Raw genomic sequence first — 21045 nt, forward strand, 5'->3', positions numbered from 1 at the left:
TTGTTATTATGGTCAACAAATGAAGTATCTTAGAAACATGTTAGTCTATCAAAATTAAGGGGAAAAGGCAAGTAACATGTTGATATAAAAACAAAGCATAATATAAACTATTTATAAAGTAGATAAATGCATCTCAGATCATAGCGTATGCCAGCAACCCCTAAGTATTTAAATATAAATGAACGAGAAAGATGTTTATTTTCAAACACAGTAGCAGTAATAATAGCTACCACATAATAAGTATTTACTATATATAAAGTACGCTCTTCAAATAATCCTAAAGTCAGTATTGTCTTTGACTGAAGAGGTTTTCTGTAAGATTTTATGCTCTTAACTACTACCTTATTTTGTCTCTATAAAAATGCAAAGGAAACTGTCAGATTCAAATTAAGATAAAGTTTTGTCAAGAATGTGATGAACAAACAGTTTAAAAATATGAGACACTTTGGAAACTTTTGTAGATTAATTCAAAACTTAATTGTTTTTAATAGGTTATTATCTTTTGATGAATAATTTATGAGAATTTTCCATCAGGTTTTTTTTTTTTACTTAAATGTTTCCAATCATAGGATAATATAGGCTTTGCTTGAAATCAACTAAGGATGATTAAAATATGATACGATTATCAAAACCCGAGATTTATGCCAGAAACAAAACAACACAATAAAAAAGCATTTTCCTCACCTTGTACCTGCCACATTGCAATTTTGAAATTCAGACTAGCCATCATGAAGAGAATATTTTTATAAAATGACAATGTGCAATGAAAGTACAGAAGTAAAAGAAAGTACTGTGGTACATGATTTGTTGTGTGCTTTAGTCAAAGAAATTGAATGTTTTCCAATTTTTCTGTATGTTGGTTTGTGTAGAGTGGGCTGAATTAAGTTAGGATGGTTTTCTGCTTCATTTTATACCAGTTTAATAAGTATCTTGTCATTAATAGGTGATTTCCAAAAATTATTTTAAAAGGTTAATTCAAAAGTCAAACCTCCATGGGCCTAGCACTTTGTATGATCAGCGAAGAACACATAAAAATGATCAAAATAGTTCATCTTCAAAGAAAAACAAACTCATTAATGTGATCATCTTGTGATACGCATATACATATATATATTAAATGTTAATCTTCAATTGACATAGTTAATAATGAGACAGAACTCACAGACTAGCAGATAGAATTTCTTTTTTGATTCAATACATACAAACCGAATTACTTCTAAAAATTCAGAATTCTAATCAGAGCTCCAAACTGTCACTGAAATGTCTCGGTTGAGGTTTGGCAAGTATTTTCATTTCTCAGCCTTAATAACATGTAAGAAGTAAGGCTTTAAACCTCATTTATTCTTTCACAATTTACTCAGTAGCAAGTGGTGAAGAGATGTCTATGAGTTAACTGATAATTATTTTTTTTTAACAATTGCACTGAGCTGCTCTAAATGATTTCAAATCTCCTAATCCTTGGCTTCTCTCCCCAAGTGCTGAGAAAATTGTAACAAATTAGAGAGACAGACTATGTTTTGTGAGTAATTATTGAGAAATTGTGAGAGCAGATGAAATACTTGAAGATTAGATTTGTGATGTTGTTATACTTGGTTGTGTGGGAAGAAGATAGAGTGCAAAAGCAAAAGTTAGTAATTTAGAGGTGAAATAGAGGAGTTTTCTTGTACTTTTTTTAACCTCAAATGTTTGCCTTGATCTTGTCCTGATAAATAGTTTTATCATGATTTAAAGCAAGACATAGAAGTATAATGCACACATGTCAATAACCTGCCTGGTATAGCACTATGCTGTATCAGATAATTGGCACTGAGTCATGAGGGGCTGGAATGATGAACTGTATCTAATGGGTTAAAAAAGATAACATGTCACAACTGTTACAATGGCTATTATCAAAAAGACAAGAAATAAGTGTTGGCAAGGAGGTCTTTTTGATATTAGCCATTCTGATGAGTGTGAGTTAATATCTCATCATGCTATTCATTTGTATTTTCTGGATAAGTAGCAAAATGCTGAGTACCATTTTATGTAACCAGTACTTCTTCATTGGGGAAAATGTCTTTTCAGATTTTCTGCCCATTTTCTAAATTGGATTGGTTTATTGTTTGTGTGTTTATTTATGTTTTGCTATTGAGTTTTTTCAGTTCTTTGTATCAGATACATGATTTGCAAATATTTTCTTCCATCTGTTAGATTGCTTTTTCATGTTGTTAATGGTTTCTATTGCTATGTAGAAAGGAACTCTTTAGTTTGATGTAGTCCCACTAGTTTATTTTTACTTTTGATGCTTTTGCTTTTGTCTTAAATCTAAAAAATCATCCCTGAAATGGAGTTCAAGGAATTTATTGATGATACTTCTTCTAGGAGTTAGGTCTTATATTCAAATCTTTAATCTGTTTTTATGTATGGTACCAGATAATGGTTCAGTTTCATTCATTGCAGGTGGTTGTTTAGCTTTATCAGCCCCATTTATTGAAGAGATTGCCCTCTCCTCATTGCATATTCTTGGTTCCTTTGTCATAATTTAATTGACTACAGTCAATAATAATTATATAGGGTCTCCCCTGGTGGCTCAGCGGTTGAGCGCTGGGCTGTGAAGCTGCCCGCAGCCTCTGCAGTGCCGGTTGGATCCCCGGCCACCGGCGAGGGTCCCACATGGCGCACAGACCTCTCCTGCCATACCCACTGTTCCCCTCAGCAGTGTATTTCATCAGTCTGTCTGTTCTGTTCCCCGCTCTGGCTCTGGTGAATTCTCTCACCCACTCATGCTTCTGACTGTACCCAGTGCTTGTATAAATAAATAAATCTTAAAAATATATATATACACACATATATTATGCACATAATATATATTTTATATATTAGACATATATTATTATTTCTGGGTTGTCTGTTTTTATGTGTCTATTTTTATGTCAACACCATATTATTTTGATGATAGCTATATAGTAGAATTTGAAAACAGGTAGCATGATGCCTGCAGCTTTGATCTTCTTTCTCAGGGAAGTGCACATTAAAACCACATTGAGATACCACCTTATATCAGTAAGAATGGAACATATCAAAAAAAGCAACAATAAATGTTGGCGAGGATGTGGTAAAAAAGGAACTCTCCTACACTTCTGGTGGGAGTGCAAACTGGTCCAACCACTATGGAAAGCTGTGTGGAGATTCCTCAGCCTGCTAAAGATTGAGCTTCCATGTGATCCAGCAATTCTACTCCTGGGTATTTACCCAAAGGACACAGAAACATTAATTCAAAAGGTTACCTGCACCCCTATGTTTATTGCAGCACTATTACAATAGCTAAGTTATGGAAACAACCCAAATGCCCAAAAATAGAATACTGCATCAAAAAGATGTGGTACATATACAAAATGAAACATTACTCAGCAATCAAAAAAGATAAACTCATGCAGTTTGCAGCAACATGGATGGAGCTAGAAGGGATCATGCTCAGTGAAATAAGCCAGAAAGAAAAAGAAAAATACCGGATGGTCTCACTCATAGCAGGAAATTAGAACACCGAAATAAGGGACCAGGAAAAAGACTAATTATAATAAAGTAAAAATCAAAATCAACAAGCAACTATAAACCAGAGACACACTACAGTGGGGGGAAGGGAGGGATTAGGGTAAAAATAAGGGGGATGGGAATTGTATGGGGACTATGACCAAGATGAAAATTCATACATTGTGCAAAAATGAAAAATGTAAAAAAAATATATAAAATAAAATTAAAAAGAATGTTTTGGCTATTCTGGATCTTTTGTGGTTCTATGCAAATTTTAAGATTGTTCTACTTCTGAGAAAATGCAGTTGGAATTTTGATAGGGAGTTAAGTCTGTAACTTGCTTGGGTAGCATGTCTATTTTAACAATATCCTTCCAATCCATGAATATGGAATACTGAGTATTGAGAGTGGGATTCTTGTTGTGTTGCCTTCTATTTTCCATTAATTTTCATGTAGCAACTATTTCTCCCATTTTGTATCTTATGAAAGGATTAGACAGAATCCATTTCAGGTGTTTTCTGCTTCCCTGTCATTACTTGCTTCTCATTTAAAATAATGTAATAGACATTGATAGTATGAGTATAGTCAATGTCAGAAGAGAACCTGGCTGCCTTTTAGAGCTTTCTGGAATGCTCATATTCTGGAGCAGGGAGGAGAAAAACACCTAGGAAAGACATAGACTAGGAGAATCCATGATAACAGGCAAGACATTGCAGAAGTCAAAAAGAGCATTTTAAGAGTGGGTTCCATGGGAAAATGTAAGATTTTAAAATATATTTCAAGCCTAAATTATTATTTTTTTATTTTTTATTTCATTTATTTATTTATTTTTAATTTTTTTTAATTTTATATAATTCTTACATCTTTTTTCATTTTTGCGCAATGTATGCATTTTCATTTTGGTTATATTCCCCGTACAATTGCACCTCCCCCCTTATTTTGATTCTAGTCCTTCCTTTCCCCTCCCTTCCCCTCCCCTCCCCGTAGTGTGTCTCTGGTTTATAGTTGCTTGTTGATTTTGATTTTTATTTTGTATTGATTAGTCTTTTTCCTGGTCCCTTATTTCGGTTTCCTAAATTCCTTCTATGAGTGAGACCATCCGGTATTTTTCTTTTTCTTTCTGCCTTATTTTGCTGAGCATGATCCCTTCTAGCTCCATCCATGTTGCTGCAAACTGCATGAGTTTATCTTTTTTGATTGCCGAGTAATATTCCATTGTGTATATGTACCACATCTTCTTGATCCAGTCATCTATTTTTGGGCATTTGGGATGTTTCCATGGCTTAGCTATTGTAAATAGTGCTGCTATAAACATAGACATGCAGGTGCCCTTTGGAATTACTGTTTCTGTGTCATTTGGGTAAATACTTAGGATAAACAGCTGGGACTACATCAAATTAAAGAGCTTCTGCACAGCAAAAGAGACAATAACAAAAACAAAGAGAAACCCCACCGACTAGGAGAACATTTTTGCACACAACACTAATGATAAAGGACTGATCACAAAAATCTACAAAGAGCTGATGAGACTCAACAAAAACAAAGAAAATAATCCAGTCAAAAAATGGGCAGAAAAGCTAAAAAGAAACTTCTCTGAAGAAGAAATGCAAATGGCCAACAGGCATATGAAAAAATGTTCAACATCACTTGTAATCAGGGAAATGCAAAGCCTAAATTATTTTGCATGTTTCTTTGTAATATATACTAAAATACTATTTTTACAAATCTTGCCTAAGCTACTAAATAACTACATTACCTTGTCAGTCTCTGTTCACTAGAAAAAGTCATATTTTGTTTCTACGAAAGCAAGAAATTTTAGCAAGTTTACTTTAGCTTGTGATCTCACAGGAAATAATCCTTAGAGCAAAGCTTCAGAGATTTAATATAAGATAAACAATTCTTTTCATTGAATGTAATATTAAATATAATAGAACTTCAGACACAATAATTAATTTTAATATTAAAATAAAATCAAGCACAACTTCTTTAGTCTGATTACATTGGCATGTGAAAATGCTGAAGGTTCAAAAAGTATAATTATTTAAAACTTAGAATGAGAAATAATATGTCAAGAATTTATACATAGATTTTTTCCCCTCTCATTAATATTATATTATTTATGTCTTCAGAAAAGCAGAAGGGAAAAAATAGTAATTTAGAAGAAGCTGTGCAAAATGCAAGGCATGATGTGTCTTTGTTGTGATGAGGTTTGGAAGGTGAGAAAGAGCCTAGTTCTCAGTGGTTCATATCAGAAGTAATTGGACATTCTTCCATTTGATAAAGTACCCGTTGAATACTTACTGTGTAGTTGGCTCTATTCCATATCCTTGGATTACAGCAGTGATACCAGTCAGATAAAGAAGTGTTAACAAAGAGGGGTATCTCTACATTTGGGAGTCAGAGAGGATAACACTGAAAAGGTGACATTGTAAAGCAGGAAAATAAAATGTAGTTCTTCAGGACAAATGAGATTGAACCACAGAGAATTTGAACTATGAATCTGGGAAAGAACATTTTGGATAAACTGAGTTGCAGGTACAAATGTCCTGGGGCAGAATTATGCTTGCATTTCCAAGGAACAGCAAGGAAGTCACTGAGGTTGGAGTGGATGGAGTAGAGAATATGAGAGGGTCTAGTAGAAAGTGAGATTAAAGAGGTCTAGGAATCCAGATTGGAAGTACCTCACAGATCATTAATAAGTAATTGCTTTTCATTGGAAGTGACATGGGACTCCTTCTCCATAAGGATCTTAAGAGAGGAATTACAGGATTCAGTTTATTTTCAAAGGGATATTTTGACTGGTAGATTAGAAAGAGATTATAAAGAAATTAAGGTGAAACAGGGGGAGGCTGTCAAGAAGCTACACCAATAATTCAGGTGAGAGATGATGGTAGCTTAAACCAACAGTGGTAGCTGTGAAGGTAAAAAATTGGTAGGTTTCTGGATTTGTTCTGAAAGCAGAGCTGACAGAATTTACTGAATAATAGGATGCAATTTGTGCATCGAAGTGATGCTAAGGATTTTAACCTGAGCAATTAATAAATGACACTGCTGTTTACTAAAATGAGGAGGATTACAAAAGAAGCCAGGTTAGGGGGCAGTAACCAGAAGTTTGATTTCATATATATAAAGTTTTGGTACCTATTAAATATCTACTGGAGTTGTTGAGTAATCAATTGTACATACAGCTCTGGATTTTAAGGAGGGTTCCAAGCTGGAGTTTTAAAAATGAAAAAGATCTGAGTGGTATTTAAGGCACAAGGCGAGTGTTAGAAAAGAAGTCTAGGAATGAATTTGGGGAGAGGATTAGAATAAATTGGTAGACTGAGAAATTACACTTAGGAAGTACTACTTCATTATTAATAGCTTTCACAGGGGATGGTAACAGATATTCTGTAGTGGCCCTAAGTGATTTATTAACTTTTGTAGGCTCAATCTGCTCTGCTTGATATAAACATTTACCTGTAGCTTGATATAAATCATAAACATTTGCTCCTCTTGCTCACTTGCTTTTCTTGCTCCATGCCTGTTTCACATTTATTTTGAATACCCTTATTGGTAGTCTAATTTCATCTGAGTGTAACAGCATTTTGGAAGACTGTCAAAAGTAATTTGGGGATTCATCTGGTGAATAAAATAGGTGACCAAGTTGGTTAATGTTGCTTTTGATCAAATATTAGCCATGACTATTGAATAAAATTACCAAGTTTACTGTGTGATTTATATGCCAGATCTAAAAGCAATGTAACAGGAATATTTTAAAATGTTTTGAGCAATGATATTGGTAGGATAAATACATACTTTCTAAGTGGACTCTGCATTTAACAGTCATACATCATGTACATATATAAGTACTATTAACACTATTTCTTAAATTCTTTTATCATTTATGTTTTTATATATGTTTAAAATGCATGAACACATATATAGCAATAAATATCTAACTGAATCCTGATTTCTCAGTGTTTCTTAAACAACTGCTCCTCTCATTTATGATGATTATTTTATCAAAAGCGATAAAAAATAATGAGCAAAAGTTCTACAAAAACACATTTTGTATTGCTTGCCTAACTATTATAAAAATCGTATACTGTGAATGAATGTCACAGATTTACAAACATCCTTGGATACCTGGCTGATACTAAAATTGTAATGGATGTATTCCCTGCAAATCATGGTAACTATTTGTTTATGGGACAAATATTTATTAATATTAAGCTCTATTTTATTCCAGAGCATGTTATATTGAGGAACATTTGTTCTTTTAAGTTCTTCTAAGTGCATCCTCAAAGATTTATGTGGCTACAGTAGAGAGCTAAAATAATGCCACTAACTTTCTCCACATTGGTGTAACCTCCTGGGGAATTTAACCTTTTGGAGGACCCCTTGACTAGACTGGAGAGGCTGGTGAGGCTGATAGTTGCACCTTTTTGTGTAATGCATCTGGACTCATGAATCATTGAGTACTTCTCCTGTAACACAAGAAATCTCCCTCCCTTACTTAATGAGGTATATGGCCCAGCTGCCATCCCTGCCTGTGCCCCCTCCAGATCTAGGGAGGAATGGGGTGCAATGCAGCAGCTTTTCATTTTCCTTTGAGGTTAACTGCAGTTGTTCTATATCCTGAGGAGATAATACGGGATTCCTATGCTCAAAAATGCATTATTTCTTGAAGGACAAGAAATACCTGTGAGAAATTACATCAGAGTATGTTAATATTTTTCCTTAATATAAACTGAAGGTACAGTGGGAATCTGAGGGGAAACACTAAGAGTTCCTGGCTTCACAGAGAAAGTGGAGTCAATCCTCCATGCAGAGCAGAGTGATGAGATAGATAAAAATTCTTTGGACCTAATTTTAGTTTTTTTTCATTAGCCCTTAATACTCAAACTATTCTTGCTTTTTCATTAGGTTTTTTTCCTGTCACTTTATTTTTAATTTTTTTAATTTTTAATTATTTTTTTTATTTTTACATCATTGTTCATTTTTAAACAATATTTGCTTCCCCCCACCCCCTCAGGTGTAGTCCCCATAGGGTTTCCTTCCCCAGTGCACCCGAGCACCATCACCTCAGTCCCCTGTGCTCCTCCCTCCCTCCCTCTCATCCCTCTCCCTCCTCCTCCCCTGCAGGATGTCTCTGATCTATAATTGTCTGTTTTTGCTTTGTTGTGCTTTGTACTATTTTTACTTTTTTACACCGATATCTTATTTGGTTCCCCTATATTCCTGCTATAAGTGAAACCATGCAATACTTTCAGAAGGAAAAAGAAAAATATCGGATGGTTTCACTTACAGCAGAAATATAGGGGAACCAAATAAGACATCAATACAATACAAAACACAATACAAACACAAAGAAAAAACAGGCAATGATTATCCTGTCACTTTATTTTGAATAAAATCTCATTTCCATTCTAGGACTTTTGAAATATTTTATAGTTTTTGCCCCAAGGATCACAATCATACAGAGACAGAACATAGTAACCGGCTTATTACTCCTCGCTTAAACCTGTGGCTAGCCCATTCTTCTCACTAGCAGCCTAATGGAGGCAAGTGATTCTAAATGTAGGTTTCCATGTTTTTATTAGCAATAAAACACTTACAATGTTTTTCATGTGTTTCACTAGTATGGTCAGCTTCTCCTCCTCATATGATATGACTAATTGCACTTTAGGCTTCTTGTCAGGAAACTTCTCACCTAATAAAACAATAGAATTTCAGTGGGTTAAACTGGAAATGCCTCATGACAGGATAAATCAAACATTATAAGACTGAAACTGGACCAGTGAATATGCCTAACAAGCATTCTTCGGATCAGTACTCCTCAGAAGCTGGTTGGTTGGACATAGAATTTGTGTTCAATCTTCCTGAACCAATTCTTCCTCCTTATAATTCTGTGTTTTGTTTTGATTGATGCTGTTTTTTACCCATTCACTTAAATTTGCAACCTCAGTATCATTTTTGTTCCAGTTTTGCCCTTAAGATTCAGTACAGTGGGTTTGAAGTATTAGTGAGGATGTGGGAAGTGTTGACACTACAAATCAGGGAGTCTGGGGTTCAGGTCCCTGTATTACCACTTAGATCTATGTCATCACAACGAAGTTAATCAACTTCTATAAAATGGAGGTGATAGTTATGACTTTAGAATAGTTGACTGGTCAGATTCAAATGTTTTTGTAATGTAATCTCAATAAATGTTTGTGATTACTAATATCCATTTCCCATGTATTTGCAGTCATCTCTTCCTATCTAGCTCCTCAGCACCCAGTTGAGATTCATCTTTTTTTTTAAATTTTTTTTTAGAGGCTTTTTTTTTTAAATTAATTTGTTTGTTTTTTTGTTTATACAAGCACTAGGTACAGTCAGAAGCGTGGGAGGGTGAGAGAATTCACCAGAGCCAGAGTGGGGAGCAGAGCAGGCAGAAGGACCAAAGTACACTGCTGAGGGGAGCAGTGGGCGGCAGGAGAGGTCTGAGCGCCATGTGGGACCCTCCTCTGGTGGCCGGGGAGCAGCCAGGGATCGAACCGGTGCCGCAGAGGCTGCGGGCAGCTTCGCAACCCAGCGCTCAACCGCTGCGCCACCGGGGAGGCCCTTGAGATTCATCTTTTGCCTGAACTATTAGTACATTCTTTCCCCCTCCTTCAGAATCCATTTATATAGCATCACCATTGTAATCTTTCTACAGCAACTTTTATAAAATTACTTTTTGATTACAGTATTACTTATAGCTTTCCAATGCTTATATAAAAGTCTAAATTTCTCAGACTTTTACTTCTTACTGAATTTTTCTGTTTTATTTCCCACTGTTTTTCTATACTGTAGTTCATGGGTTCAGTTCTACAAACATGCTCTACTGTTACCTCCCAGTCATTGCTCATATTATTCCCTTTATTTGAAATGATCTCCTCCACCATTTTGACTATTAAACTTTTACCTTTCTACAAAGTCCAATTAAAATGCAAAATAGTTTCTGTGGTTACCTCCCTCTGAACTCTCTTAGTACAACCCTTATCACTTAATATTTACATCCTAATTACTACCCTAGATTCTCAATTTTCTTACTGGATTACAGTCTCCCTTAGGGCTTAATTTCCCCCCTTTATCCACAAGGGATATAAGTCAGTGCTTGCTCCAAAATATCACAATTAGCATTTATTTAATGCAAGAGTAACCTCAATTTTTCTTCTTTCAAATCATAATCATTCCATCATTAAAATGAGAGTTTTAGTTTTTTAATTAAAAATTACATTTTATAACCCAAAGATTAAGCATAATTTACAGTTTTTCTAATACTTCCCTTGATAATCTCTGGCTGTATATTCTCTTAGAAGAAATTTTTTAATAACAAGTTTTCCAAGTGTTCTGTTGTGGGCTCATTGTGGTCCACGTTATTTACTAAAAGTCAAGTCTGAACTCTCTAATTCTTGCTAACATTTGAAAATCAAACCTGAGCCACATGTTTCTCTTCCAAACTGCATGTTTGTAAGTATATAATTTTATTGTTAATGAGGATTATTTATATTGCGATAATTGACATTGACATTGAGAATTTCTCACAATTGAAATAATTACATAAATATAATAAACTTTCGTATGTAAAATATCTTGATTACAATGACTGAGTTTTAAATTAGAGATACTATCATTATAGTACTGGGTTAATTGCATTTAATAATAAAAAATGTGGCTGAACTTTTAATATAAACATTGTAAAAATGCTAATGACTTTTGAGGCTCAATGAATATTATTTTTGAATTAAAGAATGAAAAGATTGTGTATATGTGCCGCATCTTCTTGATCTGTCATCTATTTTTGGGCTTTTGGGTTGTTTCCATTGCTTAGCTATTGTAAATAGTGCTGCTATAAACATAGGGGTGCAGGTGACTGGATCAAGAAGATGTGGTACATATACACAATGGAAATATTACTCAGCAATCAAAAAAAGATAAACTCATGCAATTTAAACTCATGCAAACTCAGCAACATGGATGGAGCTGGAAGGGATCATGCTCAGTGAAATAAGCCAGAAAGAAAAAGAAAAACATCAGATGGTCTCACTCATAGCAGGAATTTAGAAAACCTAAATAAGGGACCAGGAAAAAGACTAATTATAATAAAGTGAAAATCAAAATCAACATTCAACTATAAACCAGAGATGCACTACAGGGGTGAGAGGAGGGAGTGGGATCAAAGCAAGGGGGGGTGGGAATTGTATGGGGACTATAACCAAGAGGAAAATGCATACATTGTACAAAAATGAAAAATGATGTAAAAATATATAAAATTTAAAAAATAACAAAAAATAAAAAAGAATGAAAAGATTATTAAATAGAAACTCAATGTGTTTAATCAGAGAGTTTTAATTAAAAGGTAAGAAATTAGCATAAAGTTATGATTGAGTGCTTAAATATTAACCATACAACTCTTATTTGAACTGACTAAAGATGATATTCCATTCTATACCTTTATAGGTACCTTTATAAGTATTCTATAAGCAGAATATCTATGAAAACTTACCAGAATTCAGAACCCAGTGAAAATCCAGGTCACTTGGAAGTTTTAGTAGTCAGTATAGTACTAACAGGTATGTAATGCTTCTAGAATTTTTACTGTGTGCTAATTGTCAGGCTGAGAGCTTTATGTAGACTAATTTACTAAATCCTCAAGGCAAATCTATAAACTCTGTGTTAGCTCCATTTTACACATGAGGAAACAAAGGCATTTGGTTCAAGACCGGGCACACAATAAATGGTAGATGGCTAAATAAATTCTAACACCTATAATCTAATTTATCATGATGTAAAGGGACAAATAAGGATTCGTAACTCAAGAGAAACAGCATAAATGAAGAACCCAGAGAGGGAGAATTTTGAGAAGAACTTAATATAAACAAGTAAATGAATTCTGCCCGGAATTCCCCTATCACTATTTTGTTAGTTCCTATATTTCCTTCCAGATATACTCTTCCACATACTCTTCCATAGTTTCTCCAGATAAACAAATATGATTAAGTGCTTTTATCCTCCCCTTTCCACAAAAGGAATAATATATTACTGTTCTGCATAAAACTTCTTTATTTTTGAAAATGTAGCTTCATGTTTTTCCATTATGTGGAAGTGCCATCATTTGTTTAACCTGTTCCCCACTGGTGGGCATATAAGTTGTTTCCAGTGTTTTGCAGCTGTTACAGACCATGCTGTGATGATACATTGAATGTACATTCATGTTGTACCTGTGCACAAATATCATAAGATAAATTTCCAACAACACAATTGCTCAAAGGGAGTTAGCATTTGTAATTTTGATAAATATTGCCAAATTGCCTTTCATTGAGGTTATACGAATTTGCATTACCACCAGCAGTGTTTGAGGGTGCATGCTGATTTGTATTCAAGCTGATTAATTAAATTTTTGATTTTTTTTGCCAATCTGATGAGTAAAAATGGTATCTGTAATTTTCATCTGCATTTTTCTTATGCATGAGGTCAAGTGTCTTTTCCTTTGGTTAAGGACCACTTAAATTTTTCTTTATTGTGGCTTATCTTTTCATATTCTTTACACAATTTTCTGTTTACTTGTGGGCATTTTTCGTAGCAATTTCTAGGAAATAGTTGTATGTTAGGCAATGAAACTTTGCAATAAATTGTAGATATTTCACAGATTTTGTCATTTATTTTTGGGTTATTTTTGGACTTTGATATAGTGTTTTATAGAATTCATAATTCCTTTGACTTCTAATTTTGTAGTAATAACAGGTAGCAAGGGATTTTACCCCCAGTTTTTGTCACATAGCTTGTTACATTTTTTACTATTTATTTGTTTGAGGTAACATTGCTTTAAATCAATTATTTGTGTGTTAAAAGTATATGATCTTCCCCTTCAAGTGTTGCTACCACAATCCACCCACAACCAAAACACCTGTAGTCCTCCACCATAGTTCACTGTGCTTTCTCCACTTTGTTCTCACCTTCCCCGTCTCTCTGCATGGGAATGCCTCAGGTCTATAATCAGTATTCGAAGGTTAGTTTTTAGTTTGTCTTTATGTGACCCTTTGTTTGGCCTCTGTATATTCTACGTATGTTACATCATTCAGTATTTGTCTTTTTTCCTTCTTACTTATCTCACTTAGCATCATCCTTTCCAGTTTCACCCATGTTGCTGCAAGTGGCAAGAGTTTATCTTTTTTTCCATCATCGATTATTATTTTAATGCACTCGAATCATTTTACCCTCTAATCATTTAACAACCATAAGCTTAAAGTTTCAACTAACTGACAAGAATAGTGCTTAATATAAGTACTGTGCTTCTTGATTAGAATCAAGTGTTTTTTTGTGATAAGAAGATGAAGAATTTAGAAGCATAAAAGAGGAAATATTACAGAATATGAGGGTACAACCTTCTTCTAATCTTTGTTACTATAATGATTTCCATGTTCTGATTAGAGGAAGTGTTCTGTCATTTTAAGATAATAGGCTATATTACATAGTCCTGTATATAAAAATATTGAGAATCAAAATCTTCAGTATTTTATAATTGTAATGAGAAACAAGTAAACCAGAAAAAAACAAATTCTCAACCATTTTCATTTTTGTAGTATTCATAATTTTCTGTGTGCATATGTATTTCAGAATACCTTACAGATAGGTAACACTATTAGCAAAGTTATAAATGTGTTAGTGATCCACAGTTTAATTTTTTGGAAAGTAGAGGGTCAATTTAAAGGATTTTAATGACAGAATAAAGATCAGCCTAATACCTTTGCAAAAATTTGACATTAGAATTCTACAACCTTATGGGGTTTTTTTGGTTTGTTTGTTTATTCAAGTTTTAAACATTGAGTGTAAAAACATCTCCACACCTAATACTATTTTTTTTAATAACCTATTTTTTAGATGTCAGGAAATTGTGACAATAAAAAAAATAAATTTTGTGGATATGATTCTTCTTAGGTAAATGCTATAAAACATAAGAAATTGCCTTATTTAATATTGTTTATGGTTGGCTATATAAGAAAAGTGTCTTAGGGAGTGATGTCACATAGTCAGTGGGGTAGTGAGAATGATATAATTCTCATACATTACTTCAGCATTTGTGAGTGCAGAGCAATGCATAGTGGGAAGTGATTCTTTGATTTGAAGTTACTTTTGTTCTAATAAGAGAAATGAGGCAGACACAGACATACACAACATAACAAGAAATTTACGCTATATAACCTAATCCTGTTGTACAAAGCTATTACACCTAAGGGGTGAGTAACTAAGATGTCAGATATAACCAGAGGTGATAAGCAGATGAGAGTAATCTCAAAAACAGAGTCAAGAGGTAGTGTGGATAAAGTGAAGAGGAAAGGGGGATGAGGTATACCAAACGACGGGTTTGCAAATCTTATATGAGATAAAACCAATATCAGTAATAGAAGGCCAGTGGCAATGGAATTATAGCAGGGATGTTTGGAATTGAGAAGATATTAAAAAAAGGGATCTTTGTCAATCTAAGTGAGATGTTAGAAAAGTTAATTAGAATTAACACACATTTGGCAGATGCCGAGATTCTAGCTCAGGATCATGGTTTATCAAAGAAGACTTTATGAAGGAGGTTGAACATCTACTGAGCTTTAAAAGATAAGAGTAAAATTGTTAGATAATCATGATCATTACTATTGTCTAATATTTATTTATTTATTTTAAATATTTATTTATTTATGCATTCAAGAACAGGGGGACAGGCCAGAGTTGGGGTGGTGGTGAGAGGATTCACCAGAGACAGAGTGGGGGACAGAACATGCAGATTGACTGAAGTACACTGCTGAGGGGAACAGCGGGCGAGTCAGGAGAGGTCTGCTGGGCCATGTGGGTTGCTTCCTGGCCAGGGACGAACTCGTGCTGCAGTGGCTGTGGCTAGCTTCATAGGTTGCATTTAATCCCTTGTGCCACCAAGGAGGCCCTAATATTTTATTTTATTTTATTTTTTAAAGATTTATTTATTTATTTATACAAGCACTGGGTACAGTCTGAAGCGCGGGAGGGTGAGAGAATTCACCAGAGCCAGAGCATGGAACAGAACAGGCAGAAGGACTGAAGTACACTGCTGAGGGGAGCAGGGGGTGCGGCAGGAGAGGTCTGGTTGCCATGTGGGACCCTCTCTGGCGGCTGGGGATCCAACCAGCGCTATACAGAGGCTGTGGGCAGCTTCGCAGCCCAGCGCTCAACTGCTGCACCACCAGGGGAAGATCCTATTTTATTTTTATTGCTTTCTAAGATGTTGAATAAAGTGTAAGACACACCTACATGAGAAAACAGCAAATCTCTGATGTAAAATTCCATTTAAAAGCACAACTAATTGAAATGAATTAATGGTGTGACATCATGTAGTTATTTTAATTGGTCAAACACATGTGGGTTTAATTTAACCTGAAGAACATATTCTAGGGGTTAAAAAAGCTTCAGAAATTGTTAGAAAGGACTCTTTAAGCCTTACTCTTCAAAAGACTTTTTAATTTGAAAATTGAAGAAGTTATAGCTGGGATATATTTTGCACAATTATAATGAAATGATTGTATGTAGTAAGGATGATGAAATTACTTACCTAGGTCCACAGGTGGTGAGTCAATTGTTTGTTGCAGAGGCTCAGAAAGAAAAAAACTAAGTACATAATCACTCTGAAAAATAAGGCAAAATTATTTCTTAGTAAATTTATTTAATACTCCTATTCACTAGTATATGAAAATAGTGACTCAGATATAGAGTTATCTGCAAAATAGATACCTCTCATGGATTGCAAAAATGGAGATAAATATATTAGCAACTTTAAGTTAGCAGTATAATTTTGTCCTAAGTTATGCTAATATTTTATGAGTTAGACGTCCGAGTACATTTCTTCATGTATTTAGGTGTGCTCTGATGGCTACAATATTTACATTCTTGAATTTTACAATTATGCATAAATCTCATACTTGCCCTTTTTAGAAAATGTGTATCCTTGAACAAGGCTTTTAGAGAAAAATTACTCTCAGTAGGCCCCAGACTCATTTAGTGAGTAGCTGTTACTCCTCAAGGTCACTGATTCCTGATTGTACATCAGGGTATGTTAGGGGATATTTAGAAACAGAAAGATATATAAGGGGTTACCTCTCTTTAGAACAAAATCTAGTAGAAGAAATAGATTGTATTGAATGCTTTAATAGAAATTCTAGTTCTGTATAAGTTGAGAACAGAGTAAAGTGCTCTCTTTTAAAATGGGATAATCACAAATTGACATTTAACCCGATTTCCAGTTGAATGGGTACATTGCTGAATTTAAAAATAGTTTTTCTGTAGTGACACTGGAATACATTTTGTTCTAAGTCATTATATAACCAAAGCAGTTCTTTCCATGAGACCCTACATTATTATCTGAAGAGCACCACTAAATAACCGATGATTTCCTCTGACAATCAGAAGCTGACGCTGCAGTAGCAGGCAAGCTGTCCGACATTCTTCCCAGCCTGCCTTCTCTCTCATTTTGTGTAATATACCTTTCAGAACTCTTCCAGGAAACTTAAAATTACAACTTTTGCTTCCTCTCTACCAATGATTTTGTCTCCATTTTAGAGAAAGTAAAAAAGGCAAATGGAAACTCCTAAAATTCCTGCCATAAAATCTACAGACTCATAAAGCCATCTCTTCTTTTTTTCTTCCTAATACCATGGAAGACGTGTTTCTCTCCCTATTTGTTATAATTTGAATTATGTCCCTCTGCAACAAATTCAGATGTTGAGTCTTAACCTACAATACCTCAGTGGATGACTTTATTATGAAACAAGGTAATTGCAGATGTAATTAGTGAAGTTAGGATGAGGTCGTTCTGGTGGACTAAAATCCTGTATGACTAAAATCCTTACAATAAGGGGAAATTTTGACACAGACAGTAATATAGAGATTATATGAAGAGACATGGAGTACTTGCACATATGGTCATGTACAAGTTCAAGAAGAAAGATCTGAAACAGGCTTTTTCCTCCCAACCAATACACTATCCAATGCTGCTTCATTCATTTGTGTCCTGGATTCTTTTCCTTCCTTCTCAGGAAACTTGTGGAATATTTCAGTTAGTATGTTAGTATCTTTACCTTCCTTTCTTATCAGCATGAAGTATGGTTAATTCTCTCCATTTTAACAACTAACAGATGAGTAAAAACACACAAAATATACTCACACATAAATAGTACCTTTTCACTAATACCTCTTTAGGTCCTGTTATTTTTCTCCTCCCTGAAGCAAAAAACCTTAAAAGAAAAAGGTGTCTGTACTCACCTTGGTTCCACATCAACATTTACTCCCTTTCTGATCCATCACACTCAAATTTCTGCCACTAATTGTCCTCAGAAAATGCTGTAACCATCAAAAACTTTTTGACCTTTTTTTTTTATATGTGCATGTGATCCACTCACTCTCACCAAAACACTATGCCCACACCCTATTGAAGGAGGGAATGGGGACAGAAAGCAAAATTTTTTTCCAAATCTAATTAGAGTTCCTGGCTCTTAAATAACTAATGCCATTTTTAGCGAAATATGAACTTTTATTTACTTTTGTGATAGCAAGTCCTTTCCTCCCAGTTTTTCTTCCATATGCCCAGTCATCTTGTCTTAGACTCTTTTCAGGCTCTTTTCTTTTTACTTGTAATTTACATTCCAGGGTCCATATCGCTCAACATGCTAGCAATTTCTTTCTGAATAATGTCACACCTTTTATATAATAATACACAAATCTAAACCTTTATCCCAGATTTATCTCCTGAGTCTCAGTCCTGTATATAAAAATATTTTTATTGGGTCCCTTGAGTGTTGTAAAGATAATTACAGCCCTCAAAGTGCACCACTAAATGCATTTTCTCTATATTTGCTACTTTCTCCTGGGTTTAACCTCAAAGTGAGGTTTATTTTGTTGGACTATCTGTTCTCTTACCCTATCCATAAAATAAATTGCTAGCTCCTGTCAATATAACCTCCTAAACAGCCCTTCTATGTGCTTCTTTTTTTCAGGTACGCTCCCATTTTCGTAGATCTAGTAGCTTCTCATGTAAGTTACATCAGGGTTTTCCAGCTCTGATCTTGATGCTTGTTCTATAATCCAACCTATTCTCTACACAATTGCCAAATTAAAAATAAAATTCTAATTAATTGCTCAAGACCTGGCAAGGTTCCACATTGGTCTTAGAAAAAGAGAAACCGCTTGTAGACAAGAAGGCTTATAAAACTTTTCTTCATTGGGATCTTACTCATTTCCCTACTTTAATCACCATTTTTCTCCCAGTATTTTAAAGTTAACTACACTGGTTATATGTATCTCCTTGAGTAGGTCAACCTCTCCATCTCTTCCTATGTGCTCCTTTGGACCCCAGTCCACCCATCTGCCCAAGGTGTAGCACCTACATGCTCACTCTCTGCTCTTGTTAGTCTAGTCAGTGAGATGGTAAAAGAAATTGTCACTTGCTCACTCATGGCTAATACAGCAATTCTGCTCAATAAATATTCCATAAATATTAATTAAAACAGTTAGGTTTTCAGATGTAGAATATAATGGTTTTCTAATGCAAATATTCTTACCTATATAGCATTTTCATGCATCATTGTAAATTAGTTAATTGCCTGTTTTGATCTCGATATATTAATCTCTTGTAAGATTATTTAATAAGAATCTATCTTCAAGAATTCAGGGATCCAATCTAATCAAGTTTTTTATTTTGAAAGGTTTAAGTCAATCTGGGCAGAATTTGTTGAAGGAAATTTCAACTTCTTTGGCCTTTTGACAGCTAGTCAATTATTCTTCTCTGGCAGCCCTTTGACCTCACTACCCAATGAATATTTTCCCAATTAGTGTCTGAAATGTCACCACTAGCTAATTGTTTCCTTGTGTTTATACTGTCATATCCTTGAAATTCTGATTTGTAATTCCAGGTATGGGTGATCTACTAAATACTGATTTCTTAGTATAATAAGGAGGAGGGATAAATCAATAAAGGAGATGAAGAGGTAGAAGAAGTAATATTGTTGGATCTGAAAATAATTGATTTTAAAATTTTCTCAGAGTTGGTTTTACTTATCCCACAGCCTTTAGGACATTGAAACACTGGATAATTTGGAGAATTATAGATATGTTATTGCTACAGTTTCTCTCACTGATAACCTGGACAAGTGTTCTCAGTTATATTTGTATTGACTCCCATATAGTGTGGTTACATTCAGTTGTGTAAGTTGTATACTGAGTAACTCTATGGGTGTCATGTTTACATTGTCTGTAAGTATAATCATACTCATCAGAGATAACCATATGTGGGGCTTTCAAATATAGCAAATAAAAAAGTTACCCATGCAATATTTACAGTGTACTTATGCTGAAAATAAAATCTCAAAATCAATTGGGCAGTCTATGTTTTATCTGGAGACCCTACAATATGAGGTGTTAGAAAATGTGTGGGGATACTTTCAATTTCTCAATGACTAGAGGGTACAATTGGCAATTAATGGACAAAGTCATTTACCCTAAATGTCCAGAAATACCAAAAGATTCTCACATTATAAAAAAAAAAAGTTGCTATTCTACTTAAATCTTCAAATGGCAATAGTTTCTCAGGTAGAAAACAAGATAAAAGAAAACTGAATTGACTTCTTCTAAAATGAGAAACCAAACACCATTTGAAATGGTTGACAATTGTATCCAAATAGGAAGAGGAGGAGGGACCAGAACAAAGTGTGGAGAGAGCACAACAGACTATCCTGGTGGATTACAGAGTGTTTTGGTGACGGGTGCACTATGATAATAATACCTGAAGAGGGACCCTCTACTCCCTAAATACAACAATGTAAACCAATTTTATTTCAATTAAAAATTAATTCATTTTTTAAAAAGTACAGGCAGAGTGTGGTCAGGAGTCCCACCTGTGTTACTATCCAATGAACTACCTATATAAGTGAAGAGTGCATGGGGGAGGGGGGGAGAGAGAGAGAGAGAGAGAGAGAGAGAGAGAGAGAGAGAGAAGGAAGGAGGGAGGGAGGGAACACTTTGTGGAGTCCTAGAGCATGTGTTTCTGTGACCTAGTGATGTATTTAAGCAAAGAAGCATCATGGTCAAATATTTTTAGAAAAATGGCTGCAACATTGTGGAGGAGAGAAAAAATAGCAATCTTGGAAAATGTCATCAGCAAAATTTCTCATATGCTCAACATATTATATTCTCGGAGCATTCCATTTGACTTCCTGTTTAAAGTCCCTGAAATGATAATTGTACTCTCTCCCATTTCTTTTATAGTCCTAGTCCTGGTGGTGGGGTAGGGTATCTTCCTGGCATTTTCAAGCTCTTCTAGTTTCTTCTCTTCTTTATTACAAATGCTATCCTTTGAATATTATGCCTACTGACTATGTTGCCCACTGCCCCCTATTTTGTACTTGTCTACAGATCTCTCTGTCATTGGTCTTCATTTCTGGAAGATTTCTCACCCTAGGTTATTGTCATTTTCTCCAGTTGTACTCAACATAATTCACTTGCTTTAATACT

General features: G+C 34.6%; 1 protein-coding gene across 4 annotated transcripts in view; it reads right to left on the reverse strand.

Annotated features, from left to right (window-relative positions):
* Window positions 1-21045, reverse strand: part of PIK3C2G (phosphatidylinositol-4-phosphate 3-kinase catalytic subunit type 2 gamma) — a gene marked incomplete at both ends in the record, with an annotated part of 286347 nt that overhangs the window by 24751 nt on the left and 240551 nt on the right. For all 4 annotated transcript variants that reach the window (XM_084255119.1, XM_084255118.1, XM_084255117.1 and 1 more), the window contains 2 exons: window positions 9114-9208; window positions 16097-16169. In XM_084255119.1, coding sequence (XP_084111245.1) covers window positions 9114-9208; window positions 16097-16169 — 168 coding nt within the window. The remainder of the gene's footprint in view (window positions 1-9113; window positions 9209-16096; window positions 16170-21045) is intronic.

This window comes from Talpa europaea (genome assembly GCF_964194135.1).
Source record: "Talpa europaea genome assembly, chromosome: 15".
Taxonomy (NCBI): domain Eukaryota; kingdom Metazoa; phylum Chordata; class Mammalia; order Eulipotyphla; family Talpidae; genus Talpa; species Talpa europaea.